Raw genomic sequence first — 17165 nt, 5'->3', positions numbered from 1 at the left:
ATATAAACTGATGTTATATGGCCATTTCTTGCTATAGTGTGGATGAGGTAGACATTTGTGAATAAATACCTTGTCTAAGTCCATGTATACATGAGTGTTAAAAGCCATGTTTATACATGGAGTGTCATCTATACTGCTGTAGAAATGGTGGTGTAACATGGTGTCATGCAGCAATTGGTGCACTGCATAATGTGCATAGTTTTGGCTCACTGAAATAATGTAGAAACTTACAGAAATGCTCACACCAATGAACATCTGTTTCTAAATGGGACCAAAATCTTATTGTTAATGATAACCAGTAGGAAACCCTCATTTATCATATAATGATAAATGTCAGAAATATTATAACTGCCAGCTTTAATGGCTTAAAAAAAACATTTTAAATGGCAGTGGTATATATTAGAAGAATATCTCTCCTGCTAAAATGCCTATAACCATCTTCTTAAAATGGTCAGGAATTCAACCAATGATATATGATTAGCATCATAGTTCAAAAATACACCAGAAGTGATTCTCCTTAATTACAGAACAGCTGCCATGATCACAAGGAAACTGTTTTCACCTGTGTTGCCCAACAGTCAGAAATAATTCCCACAAAATTTAATGTGACTTATTCAGAAATAAGTGTAAATTTGATTAGTCTGAATCCCGAAATGGAACTCCACTGCATGGGTTTCCTGGACTAGTTATGTCCCTCATTTATCCTGCACGATCTATAAACATCATGATCCCTGTCAGTTGCCGCACACATGTTCATATCATATGATCACAATGAATAACCAATCAAAGAGTATAAATCTGTGGCTCTGAGATCATAGTTCTCAAACAGCTGAATGGAGCCAAATCGAGTAAACGTTTTGACACAAATATTTAGGCAAGTGTTTTTGGCTATGTGAAGCTGCTTTCTACTGAATCAGACCAGTATTTATCAAGATTAAGTACTGTCTATTCAGACAAACAGTGGATATCCAGGTTATCATGCAGATTTATTTCACATCATCTACCACCTCATCCTTTTAATCGGGGATGGCCAGTGATTGATCCCAGGCCTTTCCGCATGCAAAGCAGATGCTCCACCCACAATCCCCACAGTTTGACTTTCTGCAAGGTAAATAATTAGTTATTTATTTCAGTGGTTCTGCTAAAACCATCCATGTCTGAACTCCCCACCTTGCAAACAGTGAGTATTGGTGCAGCTTTTAACATTTTCTTGATGTACGTTCCCATCCAGCACTTCCTCCAATATACTGATCCCCCTTCCTCCATTTTCTCCTCAGAACTTCTCAGTGAAGTAGGACCAAGGTAACCAAAGCAAGCTTCAGGGCAGAGCAGGAATTTGAACCCAGGGTTGCCCACACGCAGCAGTGGCGTAGTGGTTAAGAGCAGCTGCGTTCTAATCTGGAGGAACCGGGTTTGATTCCCTGCTCTGTTGTCTGAGCTGTGGAGGCTTATCTGGGGAATTCAGATTAGCCTGTGCACTCCCACACTCCCCAGCTGGGCGACTTTGGGCTAGTCACAACTTTTCAGAACTCTCTCAGCCTCATCTACCTCACAGGGTGTTTGTTGTGAGGGGGGAAGGGCAAGAAGATTGTAAGCCCCTTTGAGTCTCCTACAGGAGAGAAAGGGGGGATATAAATCCAAACTCTTCTTCATCATCATCATCTTGGTCTCCTCCTGTAATCTCTACTATGGTTTATCCACTAAGGTTTGGGTCAACACTCCAGTGAAGTAGGTAAGAACCTCAAATACTTTGGAGATGTAGCTGGAAGCAGCACTAGGTCTTGATTAATTACCAAGGGGAGGGTGGAGCAATGATGACCAATGGCCTCTGGTAATAGGCATTAATTAGAAGCTGCTTCTCATAAAGGGATAAAAGGGAGGGGGAGGCAGGGAGTGGAGGCTACCCAACTAGCCTCCCAGGCTATGGACCGCTTTGTCTATCCTCCGTACGGCGTGTACCAGAGTTATGGGAGCACCTTCACCTCCAGCCACAACGTGGCCCCCCGGCCACCCCCCAAGCAAAAGCAGTCCAGCTGGAAGCAGAGCAAGAACAGCGGCATTCCTAATCCCTATAGGGGACTGCCGCCCACCCTTGCCTCGGATCCGCAGGAGACCTCCACAGACTACTTGGACAACTACAAGCGGGCCCAGCTGAAGGCGCTGCTGTCGCAGGTCAGCCCGCGGCTCCGCAAAGGCAGTCCCAAAGAGGTGGGAGTCCAGGTCAACCCGCGGGTGGACGCCGCCGTGCAGTGCTCGCTGGGCTCCCGACCGCTCCAGGCCGTCCGGCCTCAAAGCATCCCGCGGGAGCCGCCGCCCCTGCCGGGCATCTATTCTCCAGTCCTCGGCCGCCGCCTCTTCACTTTGCCCGAGGCTGTGGTGGAGCCCCAAGAGCCGGAGGAAGCCCCCGCTGAGGTCCCGCTCGCCCACGAGGAGCCCGAGGAGAAGGCAGCGTTGGAGAAAGAGGAGACCGGCGGAGTAGAGCTGGTGGAAGAGGACCGGGACGAGGAATCCGCCTCCTGGAAGGGAGAAGCGGCCAAGCAAGGAGGCCACGCAGGAGGAGGAGGAGGGGAAGGCAAGACGCTCTCCTTCCAGGTGAGTCAACTAAGAAGCGGGACCTCAGCTTTGCTCTTCTAAAGACTTCCTTCTTTATTTTACTTTTCCCATCATGCAAAAAAAACCCCACAACAACCCATAAACACTTTCACACCACCACCACCACCTCAATTCAAAACAAGACCTCGAAATGCAAAAAGGAAAATAACCAAAGAATGACTTCCCCACTATTTCATTGTTGAGTTCTCATACATTATAGATTCATGTATCTATTTAAAAAGGAACAATTTATCAGTTACATGCTTTATCATTTCTAATGTTCTATTTCAATCTGCTGTTTTCTTTCAGATCTCAAATCCTGCAGTTATTTCTGCTGTATTTTTTAAATAGGTAGTCTGTAAAAGATTTCCACTTTTCTACAAACTTCTCTGTATTACTGTCCTTTATTAAGGCTGTTTAATTTTGCTAGTTCTGAATATTCTGTGACCTTCTGTATCCAATCTTCCCTGTCTTCTGGAGACTTTTGTAGTCTTTGTGGAGGTTTACTGGGCCAATCTCTGTAACCATTAGGGGTGTTCTTGCCTACTAAGGCTTTGGGCCTAGGGTAAGAAAAGGCAGGAAGGCTGGTGCCTTCCAGGTGGAATTGCTAAAGGTTGGAGGAAAAGGCCTTTCCCTTTAATAAAATGGAAGTGACCCTTGTAGGTTTTTAAGCGATGGAGATAAATAACATCCTATTAAAGCGACAAGATGCTTTTTTCCACCACGCCTGTTGACAGCTCTACCTTGTGAAGACGTTTCATCACCTTTGCAAACGAGATTAGGGTTGCAGCTGATCCTCCCTGTCTAGCCAGGGCCTTTAGCAGCTAGGTAGCAGCTCAACAGACAAACCTTCGTACAACACACGTGGCTCTGCCTTGTAACTGCTGAGTAAGACGCTGATCAGTTGCCAGTCTCCAGGTGGAGCATGGAGGTCTGGAATTACAACTGATTTGCAAACTACAGAGGTAATTTCTCCTGCTTTCTTGCGATTTGAACCTGGAAAGGACTCCCAGACCTTAGCAAGTACCCCACACTTGTCACTTCCTTTCACTTGGGTCCTTTGTAACTAGGGAGCTTTAATCTGGATTTTCCACCCATTGAACAGTTGCTTGACCTCACAAAAGATTTAAAAATGTTAACATATTGGAGGGAAGGATACATTTGCTAAATTCAGCTTGCGTGCCAGTAAATAATAACTTCTTTTGCCAAAGCACATATTGATGCTTGGAAATCCTGAGGGAAGATTAGAAAAATAAGGGTTTGGGAGTGTCATTTTAGTGCTATGTGTGGGGCTTAAGGAAGAATGCTGTTTCTCTGAAGGGATAGCTCCAGTAAATATACTACTACACAAAGTTGAGGCTGCAGTCCCATGCAAATACTATGGAGAATTAGAGGAACTTCTGAAACTCTTTAGAGTGGCTGCAAAATTACTATCTTATGTAAGATGAGTGACTTGTGTCTTTGCGTGCTTTAGAGTTCCAATGGTGGTTTAACTGTATGGATCAATATGCTCTGCCCTTATGATACATAACATGAGTTCTTATAGAAGGCAAACCATTGGCTGCAGCTCTTCAGGCATCTGGTAGAGAGATCTTTAACAGCAGATGCTAGGGACTGAACCTCCCTCAACCTTCCTCCATTGCTGAGCCCCAGCCCTTCTCCAGCACAATGGTGATGGGGTTTTTCTGGATTTGCCTTGATGTCTTGTTGCTAATAAACTCTTCCTTTTTTCAGTTCCTGGAACAGAAATATGGCTACTTCCATTGCAATGACTGTAAGACCAGATGGGAGAGTGCTTATGTGTGGTGCATTTCTGGAACTAATAAGGTATCTTTGGCAGAGTAACTAGTTTTCTTCTAGGCAGTAAGCTTTAATAATAGGGTACGGTTGGTTTCCCATTTGTAGTTTGAGTATACAGTTTCTTAAGAACGGCAGATTTCATAAACATGCAAAATGTATTTGACCAGAAGGACATCTCTAAGGCCCCTTCCGCACATGCAGAATAAAGCACTTTCCGTTTACTTTCACAATTGTTTGTGAAACTATTTGGATATTCTGCACAGTAAAATCCAGCTGCAAAGTGCATTGAAAGTGTGTTGAAAGTGCATTGTTCTGCATGTGCGGAAAGGGCCACACAGAGGGCACACTAGGGGCAATTATTAAACTATTCCTGCTTGGATACTTTAGCAGTGGCTGGATCTTCTCTAAAATTCACACTCTCAAATAGTGGGATATAGTAAACTTGGTCACTGTTGTGTTCTTAATACAGCATTTGGCACTTTCAGTGACACCATTATAGCATATTAAGAATATTCCTTGACTAACCTACAAGTTGTACTTGAAATATTAGGAAATGCTAAAATTCTACCTAAATCATAAGAAGTCATGCCTCCTGGACACTGTTAACTTCAGTGTCAGCTTTCTTGAGCCAGACAATTGTGTAAACTTGTCCACTTTTCCCTCAAGGAGCTTAGTGTGTAGGTTTCTCCTCACTCCTGTTCCACAGGCTAAGCAGAAAGGTAGTGACTGTCTTGGTAAGCTTCGGCTCATTCCGCACATGCAGAATAATGCACTTTCAAATTGCTTTCAGTGTTCTTTGAAGCTGTGTGGAATGGCAAAATCCACTTGCAAACAGTTGTGAAAGTGGTTTGAAAACGCATTATTTTGCATGTGCGGAAGGGGTCAATGGCAAAGTGAGAATTTAAATCTGGATGACTCCATTTTAGCTTAGTCGTCTGTTATCCCACAGTAGCATGCTATGCAGTTAGATATTCCTTATTTTTGTACAGAATTTGCTGTAGGGTATAGTTTTCAATTTAGCACACTGATACCTGGTATTACTTTTCTGGTAACTTTCATTTTCTTAGGTTTACTTCAAACAGCTCTGTCGCAAATGTCAGAAGAGCTTCAATCCTTATAAGGTAGAAGCAATCCAGTGCCAGGTAAGTGATTGTTCATGTGATTGAGCATGTCTGTCCTGGTGAAGGTTTTGACAGTTATTAGGTTTTGGTTAGTTCAGTATCTTCAAGGGACGGTTGTCTCAGAAATATAGAAACAAAGCACAGTAAAACTTCCTTACCTATAGCAATGTAACAGCAGGGTTCAAAACAATGCACAATAAAGTAATAAGGCAGCCCAAATTATCATCTGCTGTTGAACAGAAAGCGGGCAAAACTCCCCCTTAGCTTTCTTTGCAGTAACTATAGTACTAAGATTGTTTATGGGATTGACTGTAACCTAAGATCTTATGGGGATATGGACAAGTGGAATATTGTATCATATGGACAACAATTTTTTACTTGCAGTGCATATGAACACAGTGACCCACAGACTTTATAAATGGCATTGCTAATAGAGTAACGTGTTGTTGGCATTAGGAAGTCCTGATTATTTGTCTCTAGTATTCCTGAAAATCCATTCAGTGCTCTAGTTCCTTCTGGAATATGGGTAAAACTGGTTACATGTGTTCATGTGGAAACAATAATGTAAATAGACCATGAAAGGCCAGGTGCTGTGCTTCTAATAACGGTGGCATGTGATCTTCTTGTCTTCAACACAAGAACAGAGTACTCACCTGAGACAGTGTAGCTGAGTGAATTCAGTGAGAAGCGTGAAAATTCAAAGTTGAACAAAGATCTCTCTGGCTGGGCTTCTTGCCTTGTCCAGTGCTACTTGGTATCTGAACCATAGCAGTGTTGCTACAGAAATGTTCTAGTAATCTACTTCCCAGTGTTAAAGAGCTGGGCACACAAAGCTTAGCCATAGAAAATATCAGCGCTTTAGGAGTAGGCCTTAATCTGCCTGCTAATCACTGAAATGTTGTCTTTCAAGCTCTGTTCAAAGACTCGTTGTTCCTGCCCTCAGAAGAAAAGGCACATTGACCTCAAGAGGCCTCACCGTCAAGAGTTATGTGGCCGCTGCAAGGGAAAAAGACTGTCTTGCGATAATACCTACAGCTTCAAATATATTGTCTGATCTGTTTGCCTTCTCTCTAATGTGGTTGGTCTGTGTTGGCACTATGCACTTTGATACTTGGTTTTGACTTTAGGCTTTTGACTTGGCATTGGATAACGGATTAAAGATTTTTGTAAATGTGGGGGAACTTCCTTTGTAATTCATTGTACCTTGTAATAAAACTTAAATCATAATTCACGTTTTTAGTCTCTCTGACATGAAGATACTTGATGGATGGGTATATGTATATAATTGCTGTTGAAGTGAAATGGATCAAAGAAAATGAGTGAAGAGAATTTTCTCTGTAGCAATTTAACTAAGATATGAGCTTCTGTCACTAGAGAAAAATGGAACTTTTTTGGAACAGAGCAGGGGCAGCAGGCTTTATTCCTGGGAGCTTTTTAATTTTTTTCTAATAGCCTTAAAACTTTTCTGTTAAAAATGGCAGCTTGCTGGATAGAGCCATTCCAATGTGGTGGCTTGCACAAAAATTACAGTGCTTCACAGGGCAACCCTTTCTCAGCTGTTTTCCCGAAGCAAGACACCATTTCAAGTTGTAACTTGCTTTGCAGAAGGAACGTATAGCTACCTACTGTGTCTTCCCTTTCAAGATGCACATTATAGCGCTGATATAAGAGAAAGGGGTCAAACATTATTCCCAGCCAGACGAAGGGTGAATAGCTGTGCTTCCTTCACACAAACTGCTGCATTAGTTTTAAGAGGATGTATAAGAAAGTGATTACGTGAATGGAGATCCTCTTTCATTGCTTGAGGTGGTCACTCTTGAGTGACCGTCAACTTCTGCCTGCCTGCTCTTGCAGTGGTGGTGAACCTTTGGCACTCCAGATGTTATGGACTACAGTTCCCATCAGCCCCTGCCAGCATGGCCAGCAGGGGCTGATGGGAATTATAGTTCATAACATCTGGAGTGCCAAAGGTTTGCCACCACGGCATAGAGGCAACTTATCACCATAGACTGGTAGTAAATATCCTATATAACATGAGCTATGTATTATTACTTTTTATTAAAATAAACTACTGGTAATTGAATAGGAAATGAATGTGCTCTGGAAAGAGGTAGTTCTATCAAAAGAGAGGTGATGTGGTAACAAGCATATTGTTCCAGGTCCAACTACAACCTAGATCCTAAAAGATGATCAAAGGACTCTGTAGTTGAGGAATTCCTTCTTTTTATGCCTTAATCTAAAAGTATAAAACTCTATGCCAGTCCAAATGAAGACATGGCAGTTCTTGGCCAGTATGAAATTGTGTAGTAGAGTTACATCTCTTCAGTAACTTGAAGAATATACAAACTGTAGAGAGCAAGGGCTGAACAAATTGTACATATAGGTGAAATGTAATTACCATGTAAGTGCAATGAAGCTACCATCTAGTACCCAGTGCTCCACATAAAAGTAAATAACAATATCAGCAGATGGAAAAAAATAAGTTTTTAAATAGTAAAAGAACTTCCATGTACTAGCTATCAGGAATAGCAGTGCCATAGTGATTAAGAGCAAGTGTACTCTAATCTGGAGGAACCAGGTTTGATTCCCCGCTCTGCCGATTGAGCAGTGGAGGCTTATCTGGGGAATTCAGATTAGCCTGTGCACTCCCACACATGCCAGCTTGGTGACCTTGGGCTAGTCACAGCTTTTCGGAGCTCTCTCAGCCCCACCTACCTCACAGAGTGTTTGTTGTGAGGAGGGAAGGGCAAGGAGATTAAAAGCACCTTTGAGTTTCCTACAGGAGAGAAAGGGGGGATATAAATCCAAACTCTTCTTCTCTTCTGATACTACATTATAGCTTGATATCAAAGGCTTTACAGTTATTAGGTATGTGTGCTGAGTCACGTATTATATATAAAATATAACTATGTACTGCCTGCAAGGTCAAATTTTTACCATGCCCCACTTAGAATGTAGTAGATGATCAGGCTCAGACAAACTTCTTTCCATGACTGGAAGGCTGCTTGTTACTTATTCAAAAGTGATACTTTTTTCATATTTAGAAAATTATAGGTTAGTGAGCCCAACATCCATTCCAGGTAATTGGGAAGAAAGCATTATTGAATACAAAATTAAATATACAGATGAATAACACCTACAGAAGAATTTGTGCACAGCTACAGAGGGAGGCCCTGCCACAGAAACCTTTGAGAACATCAAGCATGTGGACTAGGATTACCTGGTGGACACCTTTATAGCTGGACTTTGGAAAAGCTTTGAACATAGCCTGTGTCAAAGGACCTCAGCAAACTTTGAACTCAAAAGTTGGTAGATCAGAGAGGAAAAACCACACACAGAATTTCTCAGTTCAGGAATATTCCTACGAATACAAACTGCTTCATACTGAATCTGATAAATGGTCATAAAAGTAGAATAGTCTATTCTGACTGGCAGCTAGGGTTTTTCTCGGGTTTCAGGCTGGACTCTTTCATATCACAGCCCAATTCTTTTAAATGGAAATCCAGAGATTGAGCTTGGTATCTTCTGCATGCTGCCAAGCAGAGACTGATTCCTAGCTGTACTAAGGCAAATGAAGGTAGGTTTATATGAAACGTTTGGGGAGCTTTTCTCGAACTAGGTATGTGTGCATCACCTGTTCAGTTACATGGTATTGTACTGGTGTGCAATGAGTGTATACATTCAGTTAATGCCCCAGAAGAACTGACTGTACAGCTTACGGCACAGACTAATTCCAGACACAGTCATTTTTGTATATATGTATGTATATATATTATAATCATCTTTATATTTAGTTAGATAATCCTGTTCTGATCAAAATATCAACCAAAAAGATACTTCACAAAAACCTTTTAAGTGTATTTACAGAAAGATTAAGTGACACCGACAATGCCTGAAAAAAGTGTTTCAGATGTGCAGAGGAGATACATGCACCCATTTAACACTTGACAGAATAAGTGTAAGGGGAAAATGCAAGGAAAACATACATTACAAAGAAAATACCTTAAGAAATGGGAAGTGAACTTGAGCTTTATGCAATGCTTTACTGTTGAAATCCAGATGTATATTAAATAAAAATATGCATGCGGGGCAAGTCAAAAAAATTTAAATCAGCAATGTGATGCTTTCCTACAAAATGGCAATTTAAGCCAGACCAATCCTCTTTAATTAATATAAATATATTCGTAAAAGCAACCCTCTAGTAAAAAGCAGCCAAAATCTTTTTAAAAAAATCTTCCTAGTCCATTCATAAGGTACTTGGGTCTTAATAATAGACCTCTTTCAACAGGATCTAGTACCTTCCAAGACAGTAGCCTAGCAACATCAGGAAATGTACTTCATAGCAGCTTGGAGTTTTTTTTCCTTTGAAAGATACAGTAACCATATTTAAATTACAGTATACATATAGCTGTAGCTCTTTACATCCTCTTTCATACACGCAGGCTCTCAGCTTTCGAATCGACAAGTCTTGCGGGGTCCTGTCGCTAGCTTCATTCTGCCTTTTTGTAACTTGGTCAAAAGAAAAAAAAATGTACAAGATTTAAAAAAACAACACAAAAATCCTCACGTTAAGGAAAGATTGCACTTTTGCCAACCTAAAATTAATATTCCAGAAAGGAAGTCTTGTTCAGTGTAGTAGTCTTTGGTATGTATGGAAGTCGCGTATTCAGTAGTGAATTGCAGTTGCCCAGTGAAATGCATTTTGTTGGTGCAGCACGACACAAAGGATTCTATGCTACCTTTGTCCTTACAGTATTGCAACACGGTGAAAACTCTGCCCAACTCTTCTTGGAATATGGTGTAAAGGAAACAAGACTGACTACAACTTGACCAAGTCTTTCTAAGGCTGAGAAGGTACTGAACCACCTTACCCCAGCATGGAAGCAATTCCAACTTGAATAAGAAAGGGGGCACAGGGCTTTTGTCAGAGACTTGTACCAGAAACACTGGAGTCTGGAAGAAAAGTATTGATAACTCGGTAGCTTTGAGCCCTGCGGATCATGTCCCGGATCTCTATGTTCAGTTCCATCAGTTTTGTACAGATTTCGGACAGGCTTTGGTTAGAGCCTACCAATGCATAAGTGCCAGACTGCCCAAGTGTTTGATGTCGGAAGTAGATGTTCAGTAGGGTTTGGACCTCATCATCAGTTCTGCTTCCAAAGATGTCATTGGGCCACAAATTCCTGCAGCAAAACAAAAATTCAAGCAAGCCACTGTTATTTTAACGAGCAGGATGTTAGACAAAGAAAATGTGTGCTTATGTGTGTGTGCCGTCTAGACACAGCTGACTGAGGGCGACCCATAGGGTTGTCAAGGCAACAGACATATGGATGTAGTTTGCCAATTCCATCCTCTACATGGATTGAAAGAGTTCTAAGAGAAATGGAAATGCTCCCAAGTCACCAAGAAGGCTTCATGGGGAAGACTGAGGAAACAAATCTGGTCCTCTAGAGTTCCATCACTCTTAACTACTATACCCAATATCCTATGCAAATAATAGGCTTTTAAAAAATCTCCCTGTCCCTTGCAGGTACATGCATAAAGAGATCATTTCTGGCAAAATGCATACAAATACCATGCAACCAGAAAAAATATCCTTGTAGTTGCCTTTTGGCCATGTAATTTGGTGTGCATTTACTTGAAATAACAGGGAACGGTTTCCTCCTTTACAACTGTGCTTATATGTGGGTGGGAGTCACCATGGATACAAACCCTCCCCATTTTGGCATGGTTAGAAGGGCATTCACTAATATTCACAGAAGTGGCAATTCTAGAAAGGAGCGGCGGCATCTTGTAATGGGACTTCACAACCTCTTCTCTACGTCACGATTAAAGCTTTTTAACCTCTGTCACTCAGGCTAAGGCAAAACTGTCATCACTGTTGCCCACTGCTGGAAAAGCCAGCTGACAAAAACCAATGAGAGGGAGCAGCTCAAATCACTGCATGCTTGAAAGGTCAGGAAGGAGGACGGAGGTTTGTTTCAATTATCCACTGTAACTTTAAAAGGTAACTTTAGCTTTAAAAGGGGCTTGGACAGATTTATGGAGGAGAAGTCGATCTATGGCTACCAATCTTGATCCTCCTTGATCTGAGATTGCAAATGCCTTAGCAGACCAGGTGATCGGGAGCAACAGCCGCAGAAGGCCATTGCTTTCACATCCTGCATGTGAGCTCCCAAAGGTACCTGGTGGGCCACTGCGAGTAGCAGAGTGCTGGACTAGATGGACTCTGGTCTGATCCAGCAGGCTCTTTCTTACATTCTTATAACTATAGGAGGAGTTGGCTCAATCAAGCTACCCACATGCGAAACAGTCTATGGTAAACCTCCTCATAGGTAGCCTGCGCTTCCAATCAAAACAAGTCAATCACTCACAGGCATGACGGATTGGGCCCAAAAGGTATCTTCTCACATGTGCAAACTCTCCTACTAGCAGACTATTTTATAAACTATGAGCTACAGCATAAAAAGCCAAACTAACTCCAATCGTGATTTTCTGCTTGCACAGCCTCTTGCACAAGTGGAAGGATGAGAGCTGTGACAGAAAATGCATTATCATAACATTGAACAAGAGCTTGTGGAACAGAATGCATGGCTATTTCCCTTCCACTCACTGTTGGCTCCAACTCAATATATCGGGAAACTTCTGACATGCAGGTCCAAGAAACATGAATGCAGATTACAGGACTGCAATTTGGCATGCACAAATAGAGGTGGTTAGTTTGTGTCTCATAACTCTGGTAAACACATTTTTGCTGAACCTGGACATAGTGTTGCTATAATAAATGGAAGTGTTCCTGGGGATGCAGGAGGCATCTCTGAATTTAATGTGCTAGACCAGTGATGGCGAACCTTTTCGAGACCGAGTGCCCAAATTGCAACCCACTTATTTTCCCCAAAGTGCCAACGCGGCAATTTAACCTGAATAACCCCCTCAAGCAGGGGCCAGCCTGCTGTAGCCTCCAGCAAGTCCCACATGCGCCGCTCTGCGCGTCTCTAGCATCTTTGCCGCCTCTGGCCCCCCCCTCCCCCCCGGGCAGCAGCCCCCTGGAGCACAGGCACAAGGCCTACCAGCCTCCCTGCTCGCTGTGGTGCACACACATTAAGTTCAGTGGCCCAGGCCAGCCTAGATGTGTGTGTGTGTGAGGGGGGCGATTCCCCCGCACACGACAAACTCTGTGCGCACGTGCCCACAGAGAGGGCTCTGAGTGCCCCTCTGGCACCCGTGCCATAGGTTCGCAATCACTGTGCTAGACCTTCTACTGTGAAGCCATCACTGGAGTTCAGTAACCACTACACCAGTGTACAGGTGTAGTATTGCAGCTACAACTCCTTAGATTAGTAAACAGAAATGCAAAATGCTGTATACAGTGCCTAGTCAAGCATTACCTGCATTCCCTTATTTGGTACAGAGCTTTTTCAAGCTCATTATTTTTCAGACACTCCAGCATGGACTGTATCGCTACTTCTGTAGAAGTGAACAGGGGTCCAGAGGTACCACACTCTATAATCAGCGGATCGTTCGCAATGGCAGCACTTGCTTCTTTAAGATTCTTCTTTAATTCGCTCAGCTCTCGAGACATATTCAGTAACTGTTGAGGAGGGGGGAAAGAAGAATGATACTCCACAAGGCACTATTTCTTCCACCCACCACCTTTTTCTTATTGCCACTGAAAATGACTAGACATATACCACCCCACAGTCAGAAAAGAAGTTGTTGGCGTTCTGTGAGGATACACATCATAGTGAATGTCACACACACAAGAATGAGAAGTTTTGCCATTTACACTAGAAATCATTCGACTGCTTTAAAAATGTCCATAAGCATGGTAGAGGACAAATAACTTTTTTCAGGTTGAAGGTTTCTGTTTATCATTCTCACCGATAAATGGACACTCCATAATAAATTCATCCACATCACTTCGTATTTAACTTTCCCAATAGAGGGGGACCCAGTAAGATAAGGAAATCTCACTATCTTCCTTGGTAGCCCCAGCCCTCACACTCTAGACCAATTGTTTCCACAAGCAACCTGAGGCTCTCATCTCAAATTGCGCTTCATGGAGCTTTAGGATTTAATGCCCTCTCACTATCAATAGGTACTCTAGTTGGTACCCAATGTCTAGGAAAGACCCCTAAACCCTAACCCCACTATGACACTGAGGACGACGCCTCAGTGTTGTGAGAGGTTCAACCCAATATAGCAAACCAAGATCTCACAAAGTTTTCTGTCAAGATCTCAGTCTTCAAAAAGCTCCAGGATTTTTTGGCACTGTACAATAAAACGTTAAGCATTTACTTGTGCTAGTTTATGCCCTCTCTCTATATATAGCATATATGACTGCACCCTTACTACTATGATAACACTCAAAGGAGCAAAGGGGACCACAGGCATTTGTTAGAATTTCATGACTGGCTAGATAGATGCACAGGATGGAAATATTAAATTTGACCTTCATGTAGACAAACAAGAAAATTAATTATTTAGATATCAGGATAACCTCTATATGAATTGTAAAAGATAAAAACTATCTTTTGAGATATGACAGTTGCCATCTCAAACATATAACAAACAGTTTACCATTCAGTCGATTAATATAGTTTAAAAGAAATTACTCAAATATTTACAGCCAAAAGGGAAACTTCCATTCTCAAGCATAATTTACCTAGTAGGAACAATCCAAATTGCATACTACAGTTTGCTTATTTAAAAGCCTTGGCATCAGACAGGAAGAAATAACTACAAACAAGGGGGAAAAGGACTGTGAGAAGAATATATCTATTGCTATTTATGAGAACTCAGTAATGTATCTTCATCTAATATATAACAGATTACCCTGAAGAAGCCTGTTGGTGAAAGGCACAGGAAATTTTACTTGAATAATATAATATATTTTATCACGTTGTAACTGGTGCAGCTACTCCATTTTCTCCTTTCTTAAATTTCAACATTTTCTTCAAACCAAAGACGTGTTCTGAATAGTCTTAAATGGTATTAAATTTGTAATCTTAAATTGTAAGAAAAAGAAACACAACACAAGAAGGCACAGCAACCTTTGCAGCAAAAGGCTTGGTTTTTGCAACATACCTCTGGCACTGTACTAACTTCGTGCACTTGTCCGATGAGTTTACAGTACGACTGAAAAAGCAACAGCAACTGGAAGTGCAGTTTGTATAATCTCTGGCACAGTTCCAATTGCTAAAAAAAATGAATGACAGAAGTGGAAGTTATTAAAACAACAGACAGGACTTTATTTCTTAGAAATAAACAATCAAGTGCTATGGAGAAGGACTTTACAAAATAATGCTGAAATAAGACAAATCACCCTGTAAATTGAAGGGCAAAATGGCAAGCTTGTGATTTACAGGGTGATTCTACAGCAACCTTCCATGTCACTTTGCTGGTTTTCTAATTTGAGCTCGACAGAAAGATTAGCCTTTGCCCTCTTGCAGGATTCCATCTTTTTTTATCTGTCACCTAGAATTTTATCTTTGCATAGTTCAAATGTGATGGATACCGGTACTACTTTACAGTCAAATGGTGACATGGGATTGATCTAGTTAGTACAATTTTTTTTGCTTGTGTTAGAGCTCACATGCAAGTGGAAATGCAATGAAAAAGACAGCTGTAACTGCCTGAACAAAGTCAAACTTATTGTCCCCTCCCTGCCCCCGCATTTCCACTTGGGCAAAATCTTGGGGAACCAATCCTGAGGTTCTGAAACTTCATTCTCAAAATACTCCCACCAGGTAAAATATAAGAGAGGAAAGGCATTGCTGCACCAGATCTTGCGTATGTGTATGTTTTATGCTGTATATGTGTATATATGAGCAAACTAACATAAGAGCATCAGATTTTTCACAAGTTCTTTCTTCAAACAGAAATACACTAAGTAGGTTTGTGTGTGTGTATTAAAAAGGCATCCTGTTAAGCAGAACTTCTACCTGAAATATTGAAGAATTACTGAAATGCCATTTCTGCACAGTCAATTACAGCGTTGTGCCGTTGGTGTTTTTGGCAATGCCGCAGCAATGGAATGTTTGCATGGCCGGCCACTCCACTGAAAGGTAGCGCATCAGCTGAACCGTGGCGCTTCGCATGGCTTCACTTTGCAAATGGCGTTCTTTTTTCCCCCAGGGTAGATGTCACTAGCATTTGGCGCCAGGATTGGCCAATGTGGGCTGCCATTGTGGAGGCGGACTCTGTAGCACCGATTCCTGGCAGGTGCTTTGCACAATGCCAGCTGTAGAACGCCGTTGTTGAAAAGACTCACTAGTTTAGCAATTTTTGAATAAACCATTGTGGGGCTGCTGCATCGCTGCAGCGTTGTTTCTGCAGTGGCGGCTGTGCGAAGTCTCCACCCATCATGCTGTTTTTATTGTTTTACCAGCTTTTTTTGCCTGTGCGGAAACGGCCTTAGAGTTATGCATGACCTCACTTTCTGGCATTTTCTTGTTGGCTTGGTCTCCTGTGACAACCATTTTCTGGTTGCGCCCACCACCTGTCTCAGAATGCCAAAAGTGTTTTCAGGCTCAAAAAGGCTGGAAACTTCTGGTGTAAACTGAGGTAGACCCAATTTTGAGTGGCGTTCTGCATGACTTCCTAGAGTTGGGAAAGAGTGAGCTGATTAAATTGACCTATGGGAAGTGTGGATGGACTTCTTACATAACAGGTGGTTTGCTGCAGCACATGAATGTCTGGCTGAGGGTTGCCAGTGAACAGGAAATTATGAAAAATGGTTCCCCTGAATCAAAAGGGAATTCCTTCCCATATAAGAAGGAATGGACTGTTCCCACTGTTGGTACCCTCCAACGTGGAGTCAATTTCTTCACGGTACACTGATATGATGAAACTACCCAATTTAGCATAATTGAAATATATTAAACCTTGATTTAATTCGTTTTTTCCCTGCAGGCATAAAATGACACTTACTTTAGCTCCAATCATTTCCCCAAGTTAGGCAAGTGTGAAGTTTGTTTATTTAAGAGTCTGTTTCACCCACAAATAAATTGAAATCACAAACCTAAACTGCATGTGATGAGGACGAATGTACTATCCGTTGAAGCTCCAGAGGGAGCAATGAAATAAAATTTAATTCAAACATTGATTATCCATAATCATAGATTGAATCAATGAGGGAGGGGGAAAAAAAGAAAAGAAGTAAAGGGGAAACATGCTGAGAGTTAAAACAGTGAACCTGTGTGGTTTAGTAGTCCATATTTTAATGGACAAAGAAAATGAAAGAACTTTGTTTAACTTACTGCAAGAGATTCCATTTGCTACGCAGCAAGCATGGCACAGGAAAAAGGAAAGGAAAGAAAGTATAGTGTCAGTGTAATGCATGCAATTGGAAAAGCACAGCCACTTTTACTAGTCTGTCAGCAGTATAAGCATTAGGCTTGTCTCAGCTTGCTAAGTGATTCAGAATGTATCAACTGCTCAACATGCACGGCACCAGAAACTTAACACAAAAAATATCTGAATAATCATCGTTCTAAAACAGTCTCTTCAACCGTCTACACTCTGAGTGCAGCTGCTTCTGAAAGCTTGCCTGGGTTATTCTAAAAATAGGAAGGTCTTGCATTTTATCAACATTCTGTTGAAAAACCTTAAAATGGAATCTATTTTTATAGGATAATTAGTTTAAAGAAA

The 17165-nt window shown here is 41.7% G+C and overlaps 2 protein-coding genes across 11 annotated transcripts in view; one reads left to right on the top strand and one right to left on the bottom strand.

Annotated features, from left to right (window-relative positions):
- The first annotated feature begins 1726 nt into the window (after positions 1-1726).
- On the top strand, positions 1727-6740 carry ZAR1L (zygote arrest 1 like). The gene is made up of 4 exons (XM_048494484.1): positions 1727-2592; positions 4327-4419; positions 5460-5534; positions 6424-6740. The coding sequence occupies exons 1-4, from the start codon at positions 1924-1926 to the stop codon at positions 6565-6567; spliced, it is 981 nt and encodes a 326-aa protein (XP_048350441.1). The 5' UTR covers positions 1727-1923; the 3' UTR covers positions 6568-6740.
- A 2529-nt stretch (positions 6741-9269) lies between these two features.
- Positions 9270-17165, bottom strand: part of FRY (FRY microtubule binding protein) — a 267714-nt gene continuing 259818 nt past the window's right edge. For 7 of the 10 annotated variants that reach the window (XM_048492649.1, XM_048492650.1, XM_048492640.1 and 4 more), the window contains 4 exons: positions 16775-16792; positions 14601-14711; positions 12902-13104; positions 9270-10696 (listed from right to left, as the gene is read on the bottom strand). In XM_048492649.1, coding sequence (XP_048348606.1) covers positions 10438-10696; positions 12902-13104; positions 14601-14711; positions 16775-16792 — 591 coding nt within the window. In that variant the 3' untranslated portion in view covers positions 9270-10437. The remainder of the gene's footprint in view (positions 10697-12901; positions 13105-14600; positions 14712-16774; positions 16793-17165) is intronic. The other 3 variants (XM_048492644.1, XM_048492643.1, XM_048492648.1) reach the window with 1 other exon arrangement.

The sequence above is a fragment of the Sphaerodactylus townsendi genome, linkage group LG04 (assembly GCF_021028975.2).
Source record: "Sphaerodactylus townsendi isolate TG3544 linkage group LG04, MPM_Stown_v2.3, whole genome shotgun sequence".
Taxonomy (NCBI): domain Eukaryota; kingdom Metazoa; phylum Chordata; class Lepidosauria; order Squamata; family Sphaerodactylidae; genus Sphaerodactylus; species Sphaerodactylus townsendi.
Note: the sequence above shows the minus strand (reverse complement) of the source record. Positions and strands in the feature narration are given on the sequence as shown.

What these genes read in the sequence shown, in the direction of transcription:
- ZAR1L (XM_048494484.1), top strand. Translation starts at nt 1,924, where the DNA reads ATGGACCGCTTTGTCTATCCTCCGTACGGCGTGTACCAGAGTTATGGG. An exon ending in GCAAGACGCTCTCCTTCCAG is followed by an intron (nt 2,593 to 4,326) that starts GTGAGTCAACTA and finishes TCCTTTTTTCAG; the next exon opens with TTCCTGGAACAGAAATATGG. An exon ending in GCATTTCTGGAACTAATAAG is followed by an intron (nt 4,420 to 5,459) that starts GTATCTTTGGCA and finishes TCATTTTCTTAG; the next exon opens with GTTTACTTCAAACAGCTCTG.